The sequence below is a fragment of the Pseudophryne corroboree genome, chromosome 6 (genome assembly GCF_028390025.1).
Source record: "Pseudophryne corroboree isolate aPseCor3 chromosome 6, aPseCor3.hap2, whole genome shotgun sequence".
Lineage (NCBI taxonomy): Eukaryota > Metazoa > Chordata > Amphibia > Anura > Myobatrachidae > Pseudophryne > Pseudophryne corroboree.
This window is the reverse complement of record NC_086449.1, coordinates 433,819,711-433,838,291: the sequence shown is the minus strand read 5'-3', so window position 1 is coordinate 433,838,291 and position 18,581 is coordinate 433,819,711. Positions and strand designations below refer to the sequence as shown.

The 18,581-nt window shown below is 43.4% G+C and overlaps 1 protein-coding gene across 1 annotated transcript in view; it reads left to right on the top strand.

Moving 5' to 3' along the window:
* The window catches only part of LOC134932546 (chloride anion exchanger-like), a 130,974-nt gene extending 119,237 nt beyond the window's left edge, over window positions 1-11,737 (top strand). Inside the window, exons 18-21 of the mRNA XM_063927076.1 lie at window positions 833-978; window positions 4,316-4,384; window positions 7,697-7,765; window positions 11,609-11,737. Coding sequence (XP_063783146.1) covers window positions 833-978; window positions 4,316-4,384; window positions 7,697-7,765; window positions 11,609-11,632 — 308 coding nt within the window. The 3' untranslated portion in view covers window positions 11,633-11,737. The remainder of the gene's footprint in view (window positions 1-832; window positions 979-4,315; window positions 4,385-7,696; window positions 7,766-11,608) is intronic.
* The last annotated feature ends 6,844 nt before the right edge of the window (window positions 11,738-18,581 follow it).

The following is an 18,581-nucleotide window of genomic DNA, read 5'->3' as shown; positions in this document are numbered from 1 at the left end:
CTGACAGGGAGTGAGGGAGACAGAGAGATGCAGCTCCAGGGTGGGAACATTTACTCTAAATAGCGCCCAGGGGCTGGGGGAGGGGCTACAGGCCAGAGCCTTATCCCCTTGCTGGACTTCACCACCGGGACATGCTGGCCTTAATAAAATGGATTATAGCCTAATCCGACCTGTGCCCTTGCCCTGGTGGTCTAGTGGGGTCCCTGTACTGCCACAGTGTCCACGCCAGCGTGCGCGGCCCACCTCCTAATGGCCGCGGCGGATCGTGATTTCCAGCGGATCCCGCCTGGGGGACCCTCTTACCTCCTCCCTGAGTGTGGACACGCGATCCCGGAGAACTTCAGTTAATGTGTGTGCCCTGGGTGAAGAAGCGGAGCCTCCACTGTAAGTACCCGGCAACGCAGGAGTATATAGCGCCGCTGGGGGAGGTGATGGAGCTGCAGCAGGAGATATCAGAATGATATCTAGCACTAGAGTGTCTCTGCTGCAGCCCTTGAAGCTCTTCTATCTTCTTTAAAATAGCTCTTCTTAGGGCTTCTGGAGCAGACTAGAAAGGATATTTGCTGCGACTTGAGCAACAGTGTATGAGGGCACATCTGTACTGCTCAGTGCAAGCCAGAAGATTAATAACAACACAGAGCACACAGCTCTACGCTTCACATTCATGAATCATTAGGAAGGAACAATGAACATCAGCTCACGTTAGTCTACTGAATTCATATTCAAAACTAGAAGAATCCAGATGTAGATGAATGAAGTAAATACAATTGCATTTCCCCTAGACACTTATTGATATACATTTTAATACAATGTTTCTGTTTTCTGTTTTCAGATAATGTTTTGGATAAACTTGAAAGATGTGGATTCTTTGATGATGATGTTACAACCTCAATGATTTTCCTGACCATCCATGATGCTGTGTTACATATACTGGTAAAGAAGAATATGGATAGTCTAGCTAAATTAAAAGAAGCAAAGGTAATCTTCTGCAATCCATGCGTTGCACTTTCATTTAATGTGATCCCACGTAATGTGTGTGTGTGTGTGGCTCTGTAGACAAAGCGTGTGGAGCAGTAACAGTCCATCTAATTCTGCTGTGTGAGCTAGAGTATACTCCTAAATTAAGGACAAGGATTTCAAACATGAAATCTATTCTTACAGAATGAGGTAAGAATGGTGATTCCTAGCCTACAGAGGTGTGACATTGGGTGTTGCACTGGCTATACAAGACAAATACTACATAAAAGTCAGATAAACTTATGAAGACACATGATAACTTAGATAAAGTTTCTACCTGACCAGACATTCTACAAGTAACCTATCGCTGTATGGAGCATTACAGAAGTTAGTATTGTTGATGAGAAGAGGAAAATAGCTTGCACCCAGCTATAGCTATATAGCATATTCTAGATATATCTGTACAAATCTCAGCTGCTGTCATGACCAGGAAAATGTTCTATTTAGATCTAAAAATACAATATGCCTATTTATTCAGCTTGTACTATAGGTCTACTGGCCATCTTTACCCTCAGAAAGGTTTCCTGTCCACTTTGTAAAACCAGAAAACATCTCAATAGATTTCCCTTCTTTATCTGTGGAAAGTTACACTCCAAGAAATTCAGCACCATACCTTCAGCCGTCCTCATTTGTGAAACACAAACCAGCCAAAAGAGAGACCTATCATAGTTTCTAAAGAGTAGAGAAGTGGCAACCAATCAGCTTCTAGCTAGCATTATCAAGTACATTCTGTGGAGAAGTGGCAACTAATCAGCTTCTAGCTAGCATTACCAAGTACATTCTATAAAATGATAAGCAGAATTACCTTATTGGTTGTTATAGACAACTTCTTCACTTGTCTAACTCTCCACTCCACTTTAGATGCTTGATACATCTCTCTAAAAAGTTTATTTTGGAGGAGACATGCACCAACATGTACCAACATTTGTGCCAGCGCTTTTTCGTTTATGGAACAATATGGCAGCATAGAGTAGGTGCCACCAGTGTGCCTGGCTTTGATAAACTATTTCATTAAATAATGTGTCAGAGAGGGAGTATTTTAGTGGTGTTTCTTGGAATACTGAAGGGCACAATGTCAGTTCTGTTCTTTTTCCACCAGATCTGAGTTGGGTATATTGGGTCACTCTCGCTCTATACACACAAAATTTGCTCCTTCATTTTGCATTGGGGTAAAGAGCATTTCTAGATGCACTTGGCCCAATGTCAATAAAAGTTTCCAACAGACAAGTGTCACGGCCCCAGCTCGTGTCTCCGGCAGCGTCCGTTCATTACCAAGCGACTGGGACATTTGCGTCCTTCCGCCCACAGCCACCGACTCTATAGCAACCCTAACACTGAGCAGATGTGACAGACGTTGGGAGCTTCTGCCCAGTGGCTTCAGTGAGTTGACTGGAGACGCTGACGTCAAGCACTCACAGGACAGCAGGACATATAGTGGGGCAGCTGCAGGGAATTATAATCAAGGGGAAGCTTGTCTTCACTGAATTGCCGATTGGCTCATGCTCCTTTCTCTTCCTGGTCTGCCTCTCACTCTTTGCTGGTCATAGGTCCTTCCTGCAGCGGGAGCCCTTGTCTGTTGGTTCTAGTACCTGTCTGTGGATTACTCTGCCTGGTTACCTTGCGATCGTCCTCTGCAGATTCCTGTGTCCAGCCCTGTGCCATTAGCATAATCTGTCACACTGATTATTTGTAATCTCTGCTATTACTACCTCTTGCCAATTTGTTATAGTGTCCCGAGCTTTTCCTGTGTTCTCTTTCACCTGTATTCCCACTTCCAATAATTCCACCTGCTGGTTCAGAGCTATCCCTGTCGTGTGCTCTCATTCCCTCATTGCATGCTAGTCCATATTACTCCTGTCTTGTCCTTGTCTTTTGCTCTCATGTCTTTATATCTTTGGTTTATATCTCATGTCTTTATATCTATCGCTTTTTCTCAGACACTGTAGTGCCATTCTCTTTCTCTTATCTTTTATCTTTGTGCTACTCCTCTCTTCTTTGGGTCTTTCGTTCTATCGGCATTGACATGGGTCACTCAGGGTTAAGCCCATACTACCACCAGTGGCGTAAGCCCTGGTGGCATCCTAGTACCGGTAGGCATATCACACCTTATGAAAAAAGCAGCTGTTAGTCTTAACACGAGGTGTACAAGGGTCACTGCCCAGAAGATCTCTGGAAACCACAGCTTCTTTGGAAAGAAGATCCTTCAGTTGTAACACAAAGTGACACAAGAAGTAAAGACAGTTCCGGTGTCCACTTTCTATCATAAATAAATCCATAAGTAAGGCTAAATTAAGAAGAATTCTATGAGATATACATGGAATATATAGGAAAAGGGCTGCTGTGTCATGGAGGGGGTTGGACATTTGCTGTTATGATTACACTTTTGCACAATTGTGCTGCGTCATTATAGTTTACAAAGGTATCTCCTGGGACACTGAGTAAGCATACAGCTTGATGTGCAAGCTAGACTAGGTGCATGGGTGTAAACCTAAAGCTGCAATCTCCAGATAAAATCTAAATATGTAAGGCCTTCAACAAGTTTAATGGTTAATGGCAGATTAGATACCAAGCAGAAGGTGAACTAGGAAGATCCTTTAAATTATAGGGAACAATTCAAGAAAACAGAAAATTGAAAATGTGGGTAAGCAAATGGATCATGTGAGAAGATAAAGGCTTGGGTAAGTGAGAAGAAAAATGGATAAAATCAAAGGATGGGTGGTGAAGTTCACTGGCAGCCACTAGCAGGGGGAGAGGATTGTATTGGTTATCAGCTTGCATTTCAATAGAAGTCAAGAAATTGTGGGGGTACTGAAATACAAAGGCCTTGATTCCCACTACACTAGGCATCCAAATATATCAATCCCAATCCCTTTATAGCAATGGTAACCTAAAAAGTGAAAGTTGATTGCTTGTAGTTCCTAATAACAGACCTGACAAGTTTACAATATATTTAATATCAGCAGTATTACAAAGGGGGTGGTAAGAGCTAATGAAGAGAAGGTCAATAAAATGTCCTTCTGTGTGAGTGCTGGAGTCATCAGCAAGACAATTGAAATCACTAAGAAGGACTATTAGTGTTAGCAGTAAGGAAACCAAAGAAACATGATTCACATTAACTGCAGACCATCCAAAGTTCATCAGTGTTCAGGCAATACAGCAGTGGGATTTCAGTTCTCTCCTACTCTGTTTACATAAGTATACATAAAGTTCTACTTTGGAGATGCCACATGTGAATGATCTCTCTTGCTCATTAGAATGCTGCAGTGTGTGCAATATTAATGTCACTCATTTGTATTAGGAGGAAGTGAAAGAGACAAGGTTTGATCGAAATATAAATACAGATTGGAGCACCCAGGACAACACATATGTGAGTTTTAAAGTTTTTTCTGTAATAATGTATTCTTTAGTTAGAACAATTACACACTTATGCATCAATGCCAGATATTCCATATATGGTCAATTTGTTACATTTAAATACAAAGCTATGACATACCTAAGTGTCCACAGTGTGCGTTGCATGTGCCTGACTACCTGCATCCTATCCCAGAAGATACACGGCTGTCATTAGGGAGCAGGTAGCCCATCTTCATGGATAATTTATGTCTTTTATGTGCCTCACCTAGTAACCAATTAGAGGGAAACTAGCTTCCGACATTAGAAAAGAGCAGTGATAACAGCCTATCTAGTTTATTGACACCTGAAAACCCATCATGAGGCCTTGCTATGTGAAATTAGCCCCTTTGTTTCTCACTGCCACATAAGAGCTGCCCAGAGACATACAGAGGTGATGCACATTCTCTCTGCCTTTATCTGAGCATCTGCTGTCCTATACAATGCCAGCTCCCATTACAGTACTGATAATAGTCTATTTAGTCTGTGTAGTCTAGTCATTACTTTTGAGTGGAAGGAGTGACGTGAATCATATCTTTCTGTCCAGGGCCAGATTAATAATGAGGTGAATGGAGCTACAGCTTCAGGCCTCCACATACAAATAGGCCCATCAACATGGAACAATGATGATAACTATCCACATAGCTGGTCACACAGTCAACCATAAATCTTAAGAATTAAAATTGTACTTCTATTATTTTTTCCAAAATTCTGCAATTTTTCTATTTTTATGTATTTAGGGAGACAGTGGGACTGATAGTGTAGGCGTTGTACACTTCCCCTCTGGCCACACCCACACAGTGCTCGTCATAGCTATTCCTTTTCTCAGTATAGACCCTTGAACATATTTAGCCCCGGGCCCATGTGTCCTTAATCCGGTTCTGTTTCCACCCTATTATAGCCAGTGGTGTTGTACAATATCCTGGAGATATTATTGTATCACTAACATGCAAGCAGCATTTCTGCACGAGGAACACAGGGCTTTTATTACTCTAACAGCTCCTAGTCACAGCACTGGAACCAGATGCTGTTAGTTATAGCCTGGTTCCAGAGGCAATATGATTAATAACACTGTGAAGCTGTCACTGTAACAAGACATTCATCTAAGTACAGAATTGATATATTTTAACTATGAGCGGTTTCAGTGGTGGAACATGTCAGTGGTGGGCCCAGGTGCAAAAATATAATTTGGGCCCCCTCCTCTACCCCAACACAAGTTCACAATATGCCACATGGCAATGGATGACAGGGTGAGGGAGGCCGAGGTTAACACAGAGAGGCAAAGTGTGACAGCAGAAGGCAAGGTGAGGCAGAGGGTGACAGAGAGAGGCTGTAGGTGACAGGTAGAGGGTGACAGGGAGAGGCAGTGGGGCCCACACTGCTCTCTGTACTGGGCCAGTCATCTGACGTTGCTCAAAATGGTCTGCGGGGGGGAAGCCAGGGGTTAATAATTGCTGGTCTGGGGAGCAGTAGGACCCTTAATCCTCAGGGGCCCCAGTGCAATGCACCTGCTGCACCAATGGTAGTTCCGCCTCTGAGTGGTTTAGAAAATGGTTTAAGAAAAGAGAATTTAGGAATATAATTAAATCAATAAGTATTCTGATTGTCAAAAGGATTGTTTTAGATAGCACAATGGAAGACTTATTGTTCATTACATGTAGTACCTGGGATGATCATATAACAATAATGTGAATATTGTTTCCTGAGAGCTCCGAGTAAGCATACACCTTAATGTGCAAGGCAGACTAAGTGCATAGGTGTAAAACTAAAGCTGCAATCTCCAGATACAATCTAAATATGTTAGGCCTTCAGCAAGTTGAATGGTTAATGGCGGATTAGATTCCAGGCAGAAGGTGAACTAGGAGGATGCTTTAAATTATAGGGAACAATTCCAGAAAACAGAAAATGTGTGTAAGTAAATGGATCATGGCCCTCATTCCGAGTTGTTTGCTCGGTAATTTTCTTCGCATCGCAGCGATTTTCTGCTAATTGCGCATGCGCAATGTTCGCACTGCAACTGCGCCAAGTAAATTTGCTATGGAGATTGGTATTTTACTCACGGCATTACGAGGTTTTTTCTTCGTTCTGGAGATCGGAGTGTGATTGACAGGAAGTGGGTGTTCCTGGGCGGAAACTGGCCGTTTTATGGGAGTGTTTGAAAAAACGCTACCATTTCTGGGATAAACGCGGGAGTGGCTGGAGAAACGGAGGAGAGTCTGGGCGAACGCTGGGTGTGTTTGTGACGTCAAACCAGGAACGACAAGCACTGAACTGATCGCACTGGAAGAGTAAGTCTCGAGCTACTCAGAAACTGCACAGAGAAGTCTTTTCGCAATATTGCGATTCTTTCGTTCGCAAATTTGATAAGCTAAAAATCACTCCCAGTAGGCGGCGGCTTAGCGTGTGCAATGCTGCTAAAAGCAGCTTGCGAGCGGACAACTCGGAATGACCACCCATGTGAGAAGATAAAGGCTTGGGTAAGTGAGAAGGAAAATGGATGGAGTCAAGGGATGGGTGGTGAAGTTCACTGGCAGCCACCAGCAGGGGGAGAGGATTGTATTGGTTTTCAATAGAAGACAAGAAATTGTGGGGGTACTGAACTACAAAGGCCTTGATTCCCACCACACTAGGCATATATTCCAAATGTATCAATCTCAATCCCTTTATAGCAATGGTAACCTAAAAAGTGAAAGTTGATTGCGTGTAGTTCCTAGTAACAGACCTGACAACCTTACAATTCATTTAATATCAGCGGTATTACACAGGGGGTGGTAAGAGAGTAGTAAGAGCTAGTTAAGAGGTCAATAAAATGGCCGCCTGTGTAAGTGCTGGTGTAATTCCCGTGGGAGATTAAAATCAGCCATCCATGTTAGAAAGCAAGGAGTATTAGTGTTATCAGTAAGGAAACCAAAGAAAGATGATTCACAGGGGCAGATTTACTAAGCGTGGTGAAGTGATAAAGTGGATGGAGATAAAACACCAGCCAATCAGCTCCTAACTTCCATGTTACAGGCTGGGTTTGAAAAATGACAATTAGGAGCTGACTGGCTGGTGCTTTATCACCTTCCACTTTATCACTTCACCGAGCTTAATAAATCTGCCCCACAGTTACTGCAGACCATCCAAGGATCATCAGTGTTCAGGCAATACTGCAGTGGGATTGCAGTTTTCTCTTACTCTGTTTAAGTTTGCATACATTTCTACTTTGGAGATGCCACATGTGAATGATCTCTCTTGCTCATTGGAATGCTGCAGTATGTGCAATGTCGCTTATTTTTATTTTTATTAGGAGGAACTGAAAGAGACAAAGTTTGATGAAAATATAAATCCAAATGGGAAATCCCAGGGCAACACATATGTGAGTTTTAAAGTTTTCTCTTTAATAATGTATTCTTTAGTTAGAACAATTACACACTTATGCATCAATGCCAGTTATTCCATATATGGTCAATTTGTTACATTAAAATAAAAAGCTATAACATACCTAAGTGTCCGCAGTGTGCGTTGCATGTGCCTGACTACCTGCATCCTATCCCAGAATATACACGGCTGTCATTAGGGAGCAGGTAGCCCACCTTCATGGATAATTTATGTCTTCTATGTGCTTCACCTAGTATCCGATTAGAGGGAAACTAGCTTCCGACATTAGAAAAGAGCAGTGATAACAGCCTGTCTAGTTTATTGACACCTGAAAACCCATCATGAGGACTTGCTATGTGAAATGATCCCCTTTGTTTCTCATTGCCACATAAGAGCTGCCCAGAGACATACAGAGGTGATGCACATTCTCTCTGCCTTTATCTGAGCATCTGCTGTCCTATACAATGCCAGCTCCCATTACAGTACTGATAATAGTCTATTTGGGATCCAGATAGGATCCTGACGGTTGGGATCCCAGCAGTCGAAATACTGATGCTGCAATCTCGACACTGCTTGGATTGCTGGCGCTGGCATCTTGACGACTGGGATCACAAACCGTGTGCTGGCATCCTGGCAGCCAGGGTCCCAAATGATTGACAGCTGGGCAGCTGGAGAGGTAAGCCGCGGGGTGGGGGCGTTTAGGTTTAGACTGTGGGGAGGTGGGGTTAGTTTTAGGCACCCCCAGGGAGGGTTAGGTTTAGGCTGCCGGGGGGGGGGGGGGGGGAAGGTGGGTTAGGGGGAGGGTTAAGCACCACCGGGGGAGGGTTAGGCTACGGGGGGGATGAGGGTTAGGTTTACGCTGTGGGAACAGAGGGTTATGGTTAGGGGGCCATTGGTGGAAGGTAAGTATACTTACCTTGCCCCTGTTGGGATTCTCACCGTTGGGATGCCGTGGACGGTATTCTGACTACCAGGATCCCGACCACTGGCATTTTGAACCCAACCCGTCTATTTCGTCTATGTAGTCCAAGGGAGGCCAACCAGTCAGTGACAAAAGAGCCAAAAAACCTTGTTAGGTACGTCAAAGAGCCGACATCGAGCCAATGGCGCGCATGCAAAAATGGAATGTGGCCTTGTGCCTGCTAGACCACACCCCTGGTATAAAATACATTGAAAAAGCCAGAACGACATAAAATAAATTTTTTAAAGCCAAATCCATTGAAAAAGCCACTTTCACATAATAAACTTCAGCTCCCCCATGTGTCACTCCTGCTAGCACCCTTCTATGTCACTCCAGCCAGGTCTCCCATGTGTCACTCCAGCCAAGACCCTGCTGTGTCACTCCAGCCAGCTCCCCCATGTGTCACTCCAGCCAGCTCTTCCATGTGTCACTCCTGCTAGCACCCTCCTATGTCACTCCAGCCAGCTCCCCCATGTGTCACTCCAGCCAACACCCTCCTGTCACTCCAGCCAGCTCCCCCGTGTCACTCCAGCCAGCTCCCCCATGTGTCACTCCAGCCAACACCCTCCTGTCACTCCAGCCAGCTCTTCCATGTGTCACTCCTGCTAGCACCCTCCTATTACACTCCAGCCATCTCCCCCATGTCACTCCAGCCAGCTCTCCCATTTGTCACTACTGCCAAGACCCTGCTGTGTCACTCCAGCCAGCTCTCCCATGTGTCACTCCTGCCAACACCCTCCTGTCACTCCAGCCAGCTCTTCCATGTGTCACTCCTGCTAGCACCCTCCTATGTCACTCCAGCCAGCTCTCCCATGTGTCACTACTGCCAAGACCCTGCTGTGTCACTCCAGCCAGCTCTCCCATGTGTCACTCCTGCCAACACCCTCCTGTCACTCCAGCCAGCTCTCCCATGTGCCACTCCTGCTACCACCCTCCTATGTCATTCCAGCCAGCTCTCCCATGTGTCACTACTTCCAGCACCATCCTGTTTCTCTCCAGCCAGCTCTGCCATGTGTCACTCTAGCCCACCCTCATGCATCACTCCACCCCCACCCCACCTCCATCAACTCATGCCATTGCAGCAGTCCCTAATGTGTCCTCTATTTGCTTGTGGGTGTCTCACCTCTAGTATCTGGCTCCTTCAGTTTTCAGTCCCTTTAGTGCTGCTGCGTGTCTGGCTGGAATGCAGTGGTTTCTGTATCTGTTGTGGTCACATGATTTAGAGTGTTGGGAGCCACATTTGAATAAAGAAAGAGCCACATACGGCTCAAGAGCCACAGGTTGGCCACCGCTGAATTGTAGTCAATTACTTTTGAGTGGAAGGAGTGACGTGAATCGTATCTTTCTGTCCAGGGACAGATTAATAATGAGGTGAATGGAGTTACAGCTTCAGGCCTCTACATACAAATAGGCCCATCAACATGGAACAATGATGATAACTATCCACATGGCTGGTCACACAGTCGACTATAAATCATAGGTATTAAAATTGTAGTTCCTTTTTTTTGTGTATGCAAAATTCTATAATTTTTAGATTTTTATATATTTTGGAAGACAGTAGGGCTGATAGTATAGATGTTGTACATGCTCACATGGCTCTGGCCACACCCACACAGTGCTGGTCACAGCTCCTCCCCTTCTCAATATAGGCCTTTGAACAGATTTAGCCCCGGGCCCATGTGTCCTTAATCCGGTTCTGTTTCCACCCTATTATAGCCAGTGGTGTTGTACAATATCCTGGAGATATTATTGTATCACTAACATGCAGGCAGCGTTTCTGCATGAGGAACACAGGGCTTATATTACTCTAACAGCACCTAGTCACAGCACTGGAACCAGATGCTGTTAGTTATAGCCTGGTTCCAGAGGCAATATGATTAATAACACTGTGAAGCTGTCACTGTAACAGGACATTCATCTAAGTACATTCCTACAGAATTTATATATTTTTACTATGAGTGGTTTAGAAAATGGTTTAAGAAAAGAGAATTTAGGAATATAATGAAATCAATAAATATTCTGATTGTCAAAAGGATTGTTTTATATAGCACAATGGAAAACTGTTCATTACATGTAGTACCTGGGATGATCATATAACAATAATGTGAATATTATTTGTTAAAACGTATGTCACATCTTATAAATTATTGTTATATTATAAGCCAAGAGCTACACCGCTTCTCGTGGAAGATGGGCACAAAAAGGTCACAATTGTCCACAAAATAATTCTCTAGGTTAGTGGTTCCCAAACTTTTTTGAGTCACGTCACCCTAGAGCATGGGTCTGAGTATCAGAATTTTTTCATAGCACACCTAAGTCAAAAGTTTCTTAAGAGAAATTCAGAAAAAAAATCTTAATTTAAGTAAATTGTGATTATACATTGTCATCCTTCGGTTCAGTTATATGGTAAGGGACAGGTTTTGCTTCTGTTTGTCCATATACTTTATGACAGTAAGCCAAAAGTACTGGTATTGCCTATTACATTGACCAGAAATCATTTTAATTGGTCCTGGACCATCAACCAATGGCACCCCTGCAAGTCCCCCGACGCACCCCAGGGTGCCACAGTACGCACTTGGGGAACCAATATTTTAGGCAATGCATACTAACAAGTAGAAGCAAGTAGCAACCCACCAAAACTAATCAGCAATTTGTTTTGAAGTTAGAAAATTAAAATAGACACCAATCAGCTATTATCTTTCATCTGGTGTAGTTAGCCAATGAAAGTAATTGTCTGATTGCTTGCTATGGATACTGTACTTTTGTTTGTTTTTTGCTTTGTGAATATATAATGTACAGTGACTAAATACTAAATATTATGGACCTAGAGTACCATCATTTGAAAGTATATAGTAATAGTTCTTCATTTCACTTTTTCAGATCATTGCTGGGTCTCGGCTGTAACCACATGAACCCATACAACAAGTTATATGAAGATATGCTTCAAGTATTTTCCATTGGATTTATTTGTAAGAATGATGGATACAATACACTTTGCATATTAATACTTTTGCCCTTATTTATCAATGAGTGATAAATTTCACTGTGAGTGATAAACTGCACCAGCCAACAAGCTCCTAACTGTAATTTTTCAAACACAGGCTGTGACCTGGAAGTTAGGAGCTGATTAGCTGGTGCAATTTATCACTCACAGTGAAATTTTTCACTCATTGATAAATAAGGGCATTAGTCTGAAAATACTCAGACTGTTTTAGGTAAATTAAAACAGGGGATGTAATGATGTAATGAACATCGTTATCAGGTCATTATAATTGTGCTTCTTCTGAGATTAGGTATTGTAAATCAGTCAGTGTGTATAAGAATAGCTATGAAGTAATGTAAGGCTATACTCCTATTCCTGATTACAGGAAGGAAAGCATATTCATAAAACACCCTTGGTATACATTTCTTGGTATACATTTAGGGCTGATTCAGAGGGGGACCAGCTGCGCCCTCTATAGCATCTGTTGCCACAGTTACTATAATATGCCCCTTGTATGCCAGCATGTGCCAGAATGTGCAAGCTGTGAGAAGCTGCAAGTGCGAGATGCCCACTTTCACTGCCCGTGCACAATGTTACTCCAGCAGTGGTTCTGGACAGGCCAGCATTGGTGCAGCATTGTGTATACCATCAACACTTCCAACAGCCCTATGGCAGGTGCAGTGTCTCCATCTGAACATGGCCTCTGAGAAAGCAGCTCTGCATCTGAGAACCTGCAACACTCTCATAACTTGCCCAAGGGCCTGTACATTTCACTTTTCCTTCAGACCACCTCCAATTTGCCGCCCAGGAACGCCCATGGTATTGCCTCGCCATTTATAATACCAGCGGCTTTTGCACAACAGCACATTTGTGTGTACACTCAGGATAATGCATACGCCGTTTGGGGTTTTCAGAATACTTGCCCAAGCACAGTAGCAAATAACAGCTCAACTATGTGAACATCGGCATTTTGTGCAGTTGGTGTGCACTTCTGACATAAGGGGTCATTCCGAGTTGATCGCTAGCTGCCGTTGTTCACTGCGTAGCGATCAGTGAAAACAACGACTAAGCTGTCCATGCAGTTGCACCACAATGTGCACGTGCGTCGTACAGGTACAAACTCCTTTGTGGTTTTGCACTGGTTCTAGCGACGATTCCAAACACTCAGCCGATCGCAAGGAGATTGACATGAGGTGGGCATTTCAGGGTGGCAACTGACCGTTTTCAGGGAGTGTTTGGTAAAACGCAGGCGTGGCAGAAAAAACGCAGGCGTGGCTGGGCGGGTGTGTGACGTCAAAAGCCGTCCCTCCGTTGTTAGAATCAATGCACACGAAGAGTAACTACAGGGCTGGTCTTGTTTTGCACAAAAAGATTTTGCAGGCGCTCTGCTGCACAAGCGTTCACACTTCTGCAAAGCGAAAATACACTCCCCAGTGGGCGGCGACTATGCGTTTGCACGGCTGCTAAAAACTGCTAGCGAGCGATCAACTCGGAATGACGCCCATAGGCCCTTATTGTGCAGATATGTAAACTACTGTATACCAATCTGTCCTACAGCTTACCCGCACCACACAAGTCAGCTGGATAAGGCTAAGAAAGTGGTTATCTCTAATGACTTGTAAACCGGTTGGATCAGTATAAAACTATTTGTATTGTTTCATTCAATCTTTAAAACTATTCTTTGAAATTATGGATATTTGGCAACAATCAGTGTAAGATATACAGGATGTATATATCATTTTGTAGTTCTACATTTTAAAATCAATTAATAAAGTGACCAGTATATTGTATCTGGTAGATTATGTCTATATCAGAGAATGCATCATTCTGTGAGCAGAACCAATCATTATAAAGATGCAATCTTTGGGGTATATTTACTAAGATGGGAGTTGTATTTAAGATGGGATTTTGCCCACAGCAACCAATCAGATTCCAGGTATTATGTTCAAGAAGGTCCTAGATAAATGAGAAGTAGAATTTGATTGGTTGCTATGGGCAACATCCCATCTTAAATAGAACTCCCATCTTAGTAAATTTACCTCTATGAATTCACTAGGAATAACGTCCTGTATCATGCTCAGTGTTGTCACTGATTCTTACATGACTGATTATTGGCATTTCAATTAAAATTGGTATAGCCAACAATAAGTAAGCAACAGACACATTTTAAGTAACTAGTTATTTATAGCTAGTATGGCTAATGTTTTCCCCAGGCAAGGATATATTTACAGAAAAAAAGTGTGTTAGTTTGGAGTAATATACATTTCTCAGAAAATCAAACATCTGTAAAAACTCAAGGGGTTCATGTATCAAGCAGTGAAGAGTTGGGAAGTGGACCAGAGGAGAAGTTGCCCATAACAACGATCAGCTTTGAGGTAGCATTTATAAAGTACATTCTGTAAAATGATATGTAGATGCTGATTAGTTGCTATGGACTACTCCACTGGGTCAACCTCTCCACTATTTTAACTGCTTGGTACATCAATCCCCGAGAGTCACTTCTGTCTCCTCATTCTCCTTTATCCCGTCGCGAGTTAAGGTGGCGGGGTGGCCCAAATGGGGACGGGGCTGGACTGATTTCAGGAAGAAAAATAAAAGGCCACTGACCACATTACAGCACAGCTAAGGGTCAAGCTTTGTTCGGATTGGTCCGCAATCTAATTCTGGCCTCGTACATGCTGGGTGGCCCCCAGCATGTGAGATGAACGCAGATCTGGCTGCGTATGCAGCAATCTGCGTTCATCTCTGAATTACCCCCTTGGTGACTTATTAGCAGCCAATACAATACAATATTTCAGTAATTCTGACTACACTAGCCTGCTAAACACCGATATCTCAATTTTTTTTTTTATGGGACGGGGGGGAGGGGGGGGGAGTGGTTCGGGGATTATTGCTAAGCATATCTGTTTGCTTCATAGTGTAAAGAAAAGGTATATTTTAAAGTATATGTTGCCAAAGTTGTATATATTATAATATATTATATTACAATGAAAGTAAATTTTTATTTTGATCTGTAAATAAGTAAATCAGCATTACATTATTGCTTGCATTGAACAACTTTATATTTTCTGTGTTAGATAAAGTTATAACCACTTTCCTTAATGCCAATTGCCATAGAACTGTTTGTACTGAAATCTTTATGTATATATTTGTAGAAAGAATAGAAATGTTATCTGGATTGTAAATGTATTAATAAAGAGTTCATCCTCTAAGCAGCTAACATGTATTTGGATGTGATAATCAATGAAAAGGCATTTACTAATAAACAACATACAGTAAGAATGTACACTGAAAAAAATGAATTATTTTTGTTTTGCTTTTTTTGTTTTTGTACTTGTGACACAAATATATTATATTAGCATCTGTAGTAGTGAACAATAGTCTAAATGCATGTTTAATATGATTAACACAGTATACTGAGGAAAATATCCACAATCATTGACTTATGCTGGAGCTCATTAGAATTATCATGATGTCAGCATAGGAGACCACAAATAGGTTGAACTCGATGGACAATTGTCTTTTTTCAACCTCAGATACTATGTTACTATGTTACTATGTTACTATATTACTATGTCAGGGCTTTCTACTTGCTGCAGTAAAAAAGAAACACTAACTAAGCTTAAACAAGTATCATGGCTCCTATGCATAATGAGAAGTTCATAGACACAAACATTACAGAAAGCAGGTTATGATCTTTCCATTAGCATATTAATCAATCAATGATTCCTAGGGGGGGGGGGGTATTCAATGCTTGTCGGAAAGGATCCAACAATGCAGTATTCAATAAACAGCCAAATCCGAGAATGCCAATCCGACTTTTTTTAAAGTCAGATTGACATTGTCGGAATTTGGCCACTGAATCCGACAAAAGACGTGGATCCGCGGCTAAAGCAGCCCTATTGAATAGTTCTGCACAGTTTCCGACCTAAAAAAGTCAGACCTAAAAAAGTTGGAAACTGACGTCTTTTCGACAAGACGGCAGTTTCCGACTAGCATTGAATACCCCCCTAAATGTACCACATTTCACCACATAGGCCCTAATTCAGACCTGATCACAGCAGCAATTTTTTTCTCTAATGGGTAGAAACCATGGCCCTCATTCCGAGTTGATCGCTCGCAAGGCGAATTTAGCAGAGTTGCTCACGCTAAGCCTACGCCTACTGGGAGCGTATCTTAGCTTCTTAAAATTGCGACCGATGTATTCGCAATATTGCGATTACAAACTACTTAGCAGTTTCAGAGTAGCTTCAGACTTACTCGGCATCTGCGATCAGTTCAGTGCTTGTCGTTCCTGGTTTGACGTCATAAACACACCCAGCGTTCGCCCAGACACTCCCCCGTTTCTCCGGCCACTCCTGCGTTTTTTCCGGAAACGGTAGCGTTTTTATCCACACGCCCCTAAAACACCGTGTTTCCGCCCAGTAACACCCATTTCCTGTCAATCACACTACGATCGCCGGAGCGAAGAAAAAGCCGTGAGTAAAAATACTATCTTCATTGTAAAATTACTTGACGCAGTCGCAGTGCGATTATTGCGCATGCGTACTAAGCGGAATTTCACTGCGATGCGATGAAAATTACCGAGCGAACGACTCGGAATGAGGGCCCATGAGCAGTGCAGGGGGGTGGGGGGGGGGGGGGCAGACATAATGTGCAGAGAGAAGTAGATTCGGGTGGGGTGTGTTCAAAAGTGAAATCTAAATTGCAGTGTAAAATTAAAGCAGCCAGTATTTACCCTGCACAGAAACAAAATAACCCACCCAAATCTAACTCTCTCTGTACATGTTACAGTATATCTGCCCCACCTGCTTTGCACATGGGCCCTCATTCCGAGTTGTTCGCTCGCAAGCTGCTTTTAGCAGCATTGCACACGCTAAGCCGCCGCCTACTGGGAGTGAATCTTAGCTTAGCAGAATTGCGAACGAATTGCGCAGAATTGCGAATAGAAATTTCTTAGCAGTTTCTGAGTAGCTCGACACTTACTCTGCCACTGCGATCAGTTCAGTCAGTTTCGTTCCTGGTTTGACGTCACAAACACACCCAGTGTTCGCCCAGACACTCCCCCATTTCTCCAGCCACTCCCGCGTTTTTCCCAGAAACAGCAGCATTTTTTCACACACACCCATAAAACGGTCAGTTTCCGCCCAGAAACACCCACTTCCTGTCAATCACACTCCGATCACCAGAACGAAGAAAATTCCTTGTAATGCCGTGAGTAAAATACCTAACTGTTGAGTAAAATAACTAAGCGCATGCGCTCTGCGAACATTGCGCATGCGCAGTAAGCGACTAATCGCAAAATAGAGAAAATCGGCAACGAGCGAACAACTCGGAATGAGGGCCATGGTTTTGCCCATTAGTGAAAGAGTTTGCTATTGCGATCAGGTCTGAATTAGGCCCTTGATTTGATGAAGGCGCACAGCTCAGAGAAGTTCCACTTGCTTTAGGACATGGGTCTTCAACCTGCGGCCCTCCAGCTTCTATGGAACTACACATCCCAGCATGACCTGCCTCAGTTTTAGCATACCTTAAGACAGGGGGGTAAATTTACTAAGCTCCCGATTTTGACCGAGATGCCGTTTTTTCATCAAAGTGTCATCTCGGTAATTTACTAAGCAATAATCACGGCAGTGATGAGGGCATTCGTAATATTTTGAAGTCCTAGGAAAAAAATCACGAATGAATACACCATCGGTCAAAACGCGGCTGTTTAAGTATGAATCTCGGTCATTTACTAAGAAGTGCAAAGCAAAAAAAAAAAAAAACACTGCCGTGAAAAATTGCAACTCGTAAAAAAGTGCTAAAAAAAAACAGACCTTTTTTTTTTATTCGTGATTGGATAGGCATGCACGGATCCATGAGATCCGTGCATGTATATCAGTGGGAAGGGGTGGGAAAGTGCTTATTTTTTCGAAAAAAATTGCGTGGGGTCCCCCCTCCTAAGCATAACCAGCCTCGGGCTCTTTGAGCCGATCCTGGTTGCAGAAATATGGTGAAAAAATTGACAGGGGTTCCCCCATATTTAAGCAACCAGCATCGGGCTCTGCGCCTGGTCCTGGTTCCAAAAATACGGGGGACAAAAAGAGTAGGGGTCCCCCGTATTTTTAAAACCAGCACCGGGCTCCACTAGCTGGACAGATAATGCCACAGCCGGGGGTCACTTTTATATAGTGCCCTGCGGCCGTGGCATCAAAAATCCAACTAGTCACCCCTGGCCGGGGTACCCTGGGGGAGTGGGGACCCCTTCAATCAAGGGGTCCCCCCCCCCAGCCACCCAAGGGCCAGGGGTGAAGCCCGAGGCTGTCCCCCCCCATCCAATGGGCTGCGGATGGGGGGGCTGATAGCCTTTGTTGTAAAAGAAAAGATATTGTTTTTAGTAGCAGTACTACAAGTCCCAGCAAGCCTCCCCCGCATGCTGGTACTTGGAGAACCACAAGTACCAGCATGCGGCGGAAAAACGGGCCCGCTGGTACCTGTAGTACTACTACTAAAAAAATACCCAAAAAAACACAAGACACACACACCGTGAAAGTATAATTTTATTACATACATACACACATACATACATACTTACCTTATGTTCCCACGCAGGTCGGTCCTCTTCTCCAGTAGAATCCAAGGGGTACCTGTTGAAGAAATTATACTCACGAGATCCAGGGGTCCAGGGTCCTCGGGGAATCCAGGTGTAATCCACGTACTTGAAAAAAATAACAAAACGGACACCCGAGCCACGCACTAAAAGGGGACCCATGTTTGCACATGGATCCCCTTTTCCCGACTGCCAGAAACCCAATCTGACTGATGTCTAAGTGGGTTTCTACAGCCAATCAGGGAGTGCCACGTTGTAGCACTCTCCTGATCGGCTGT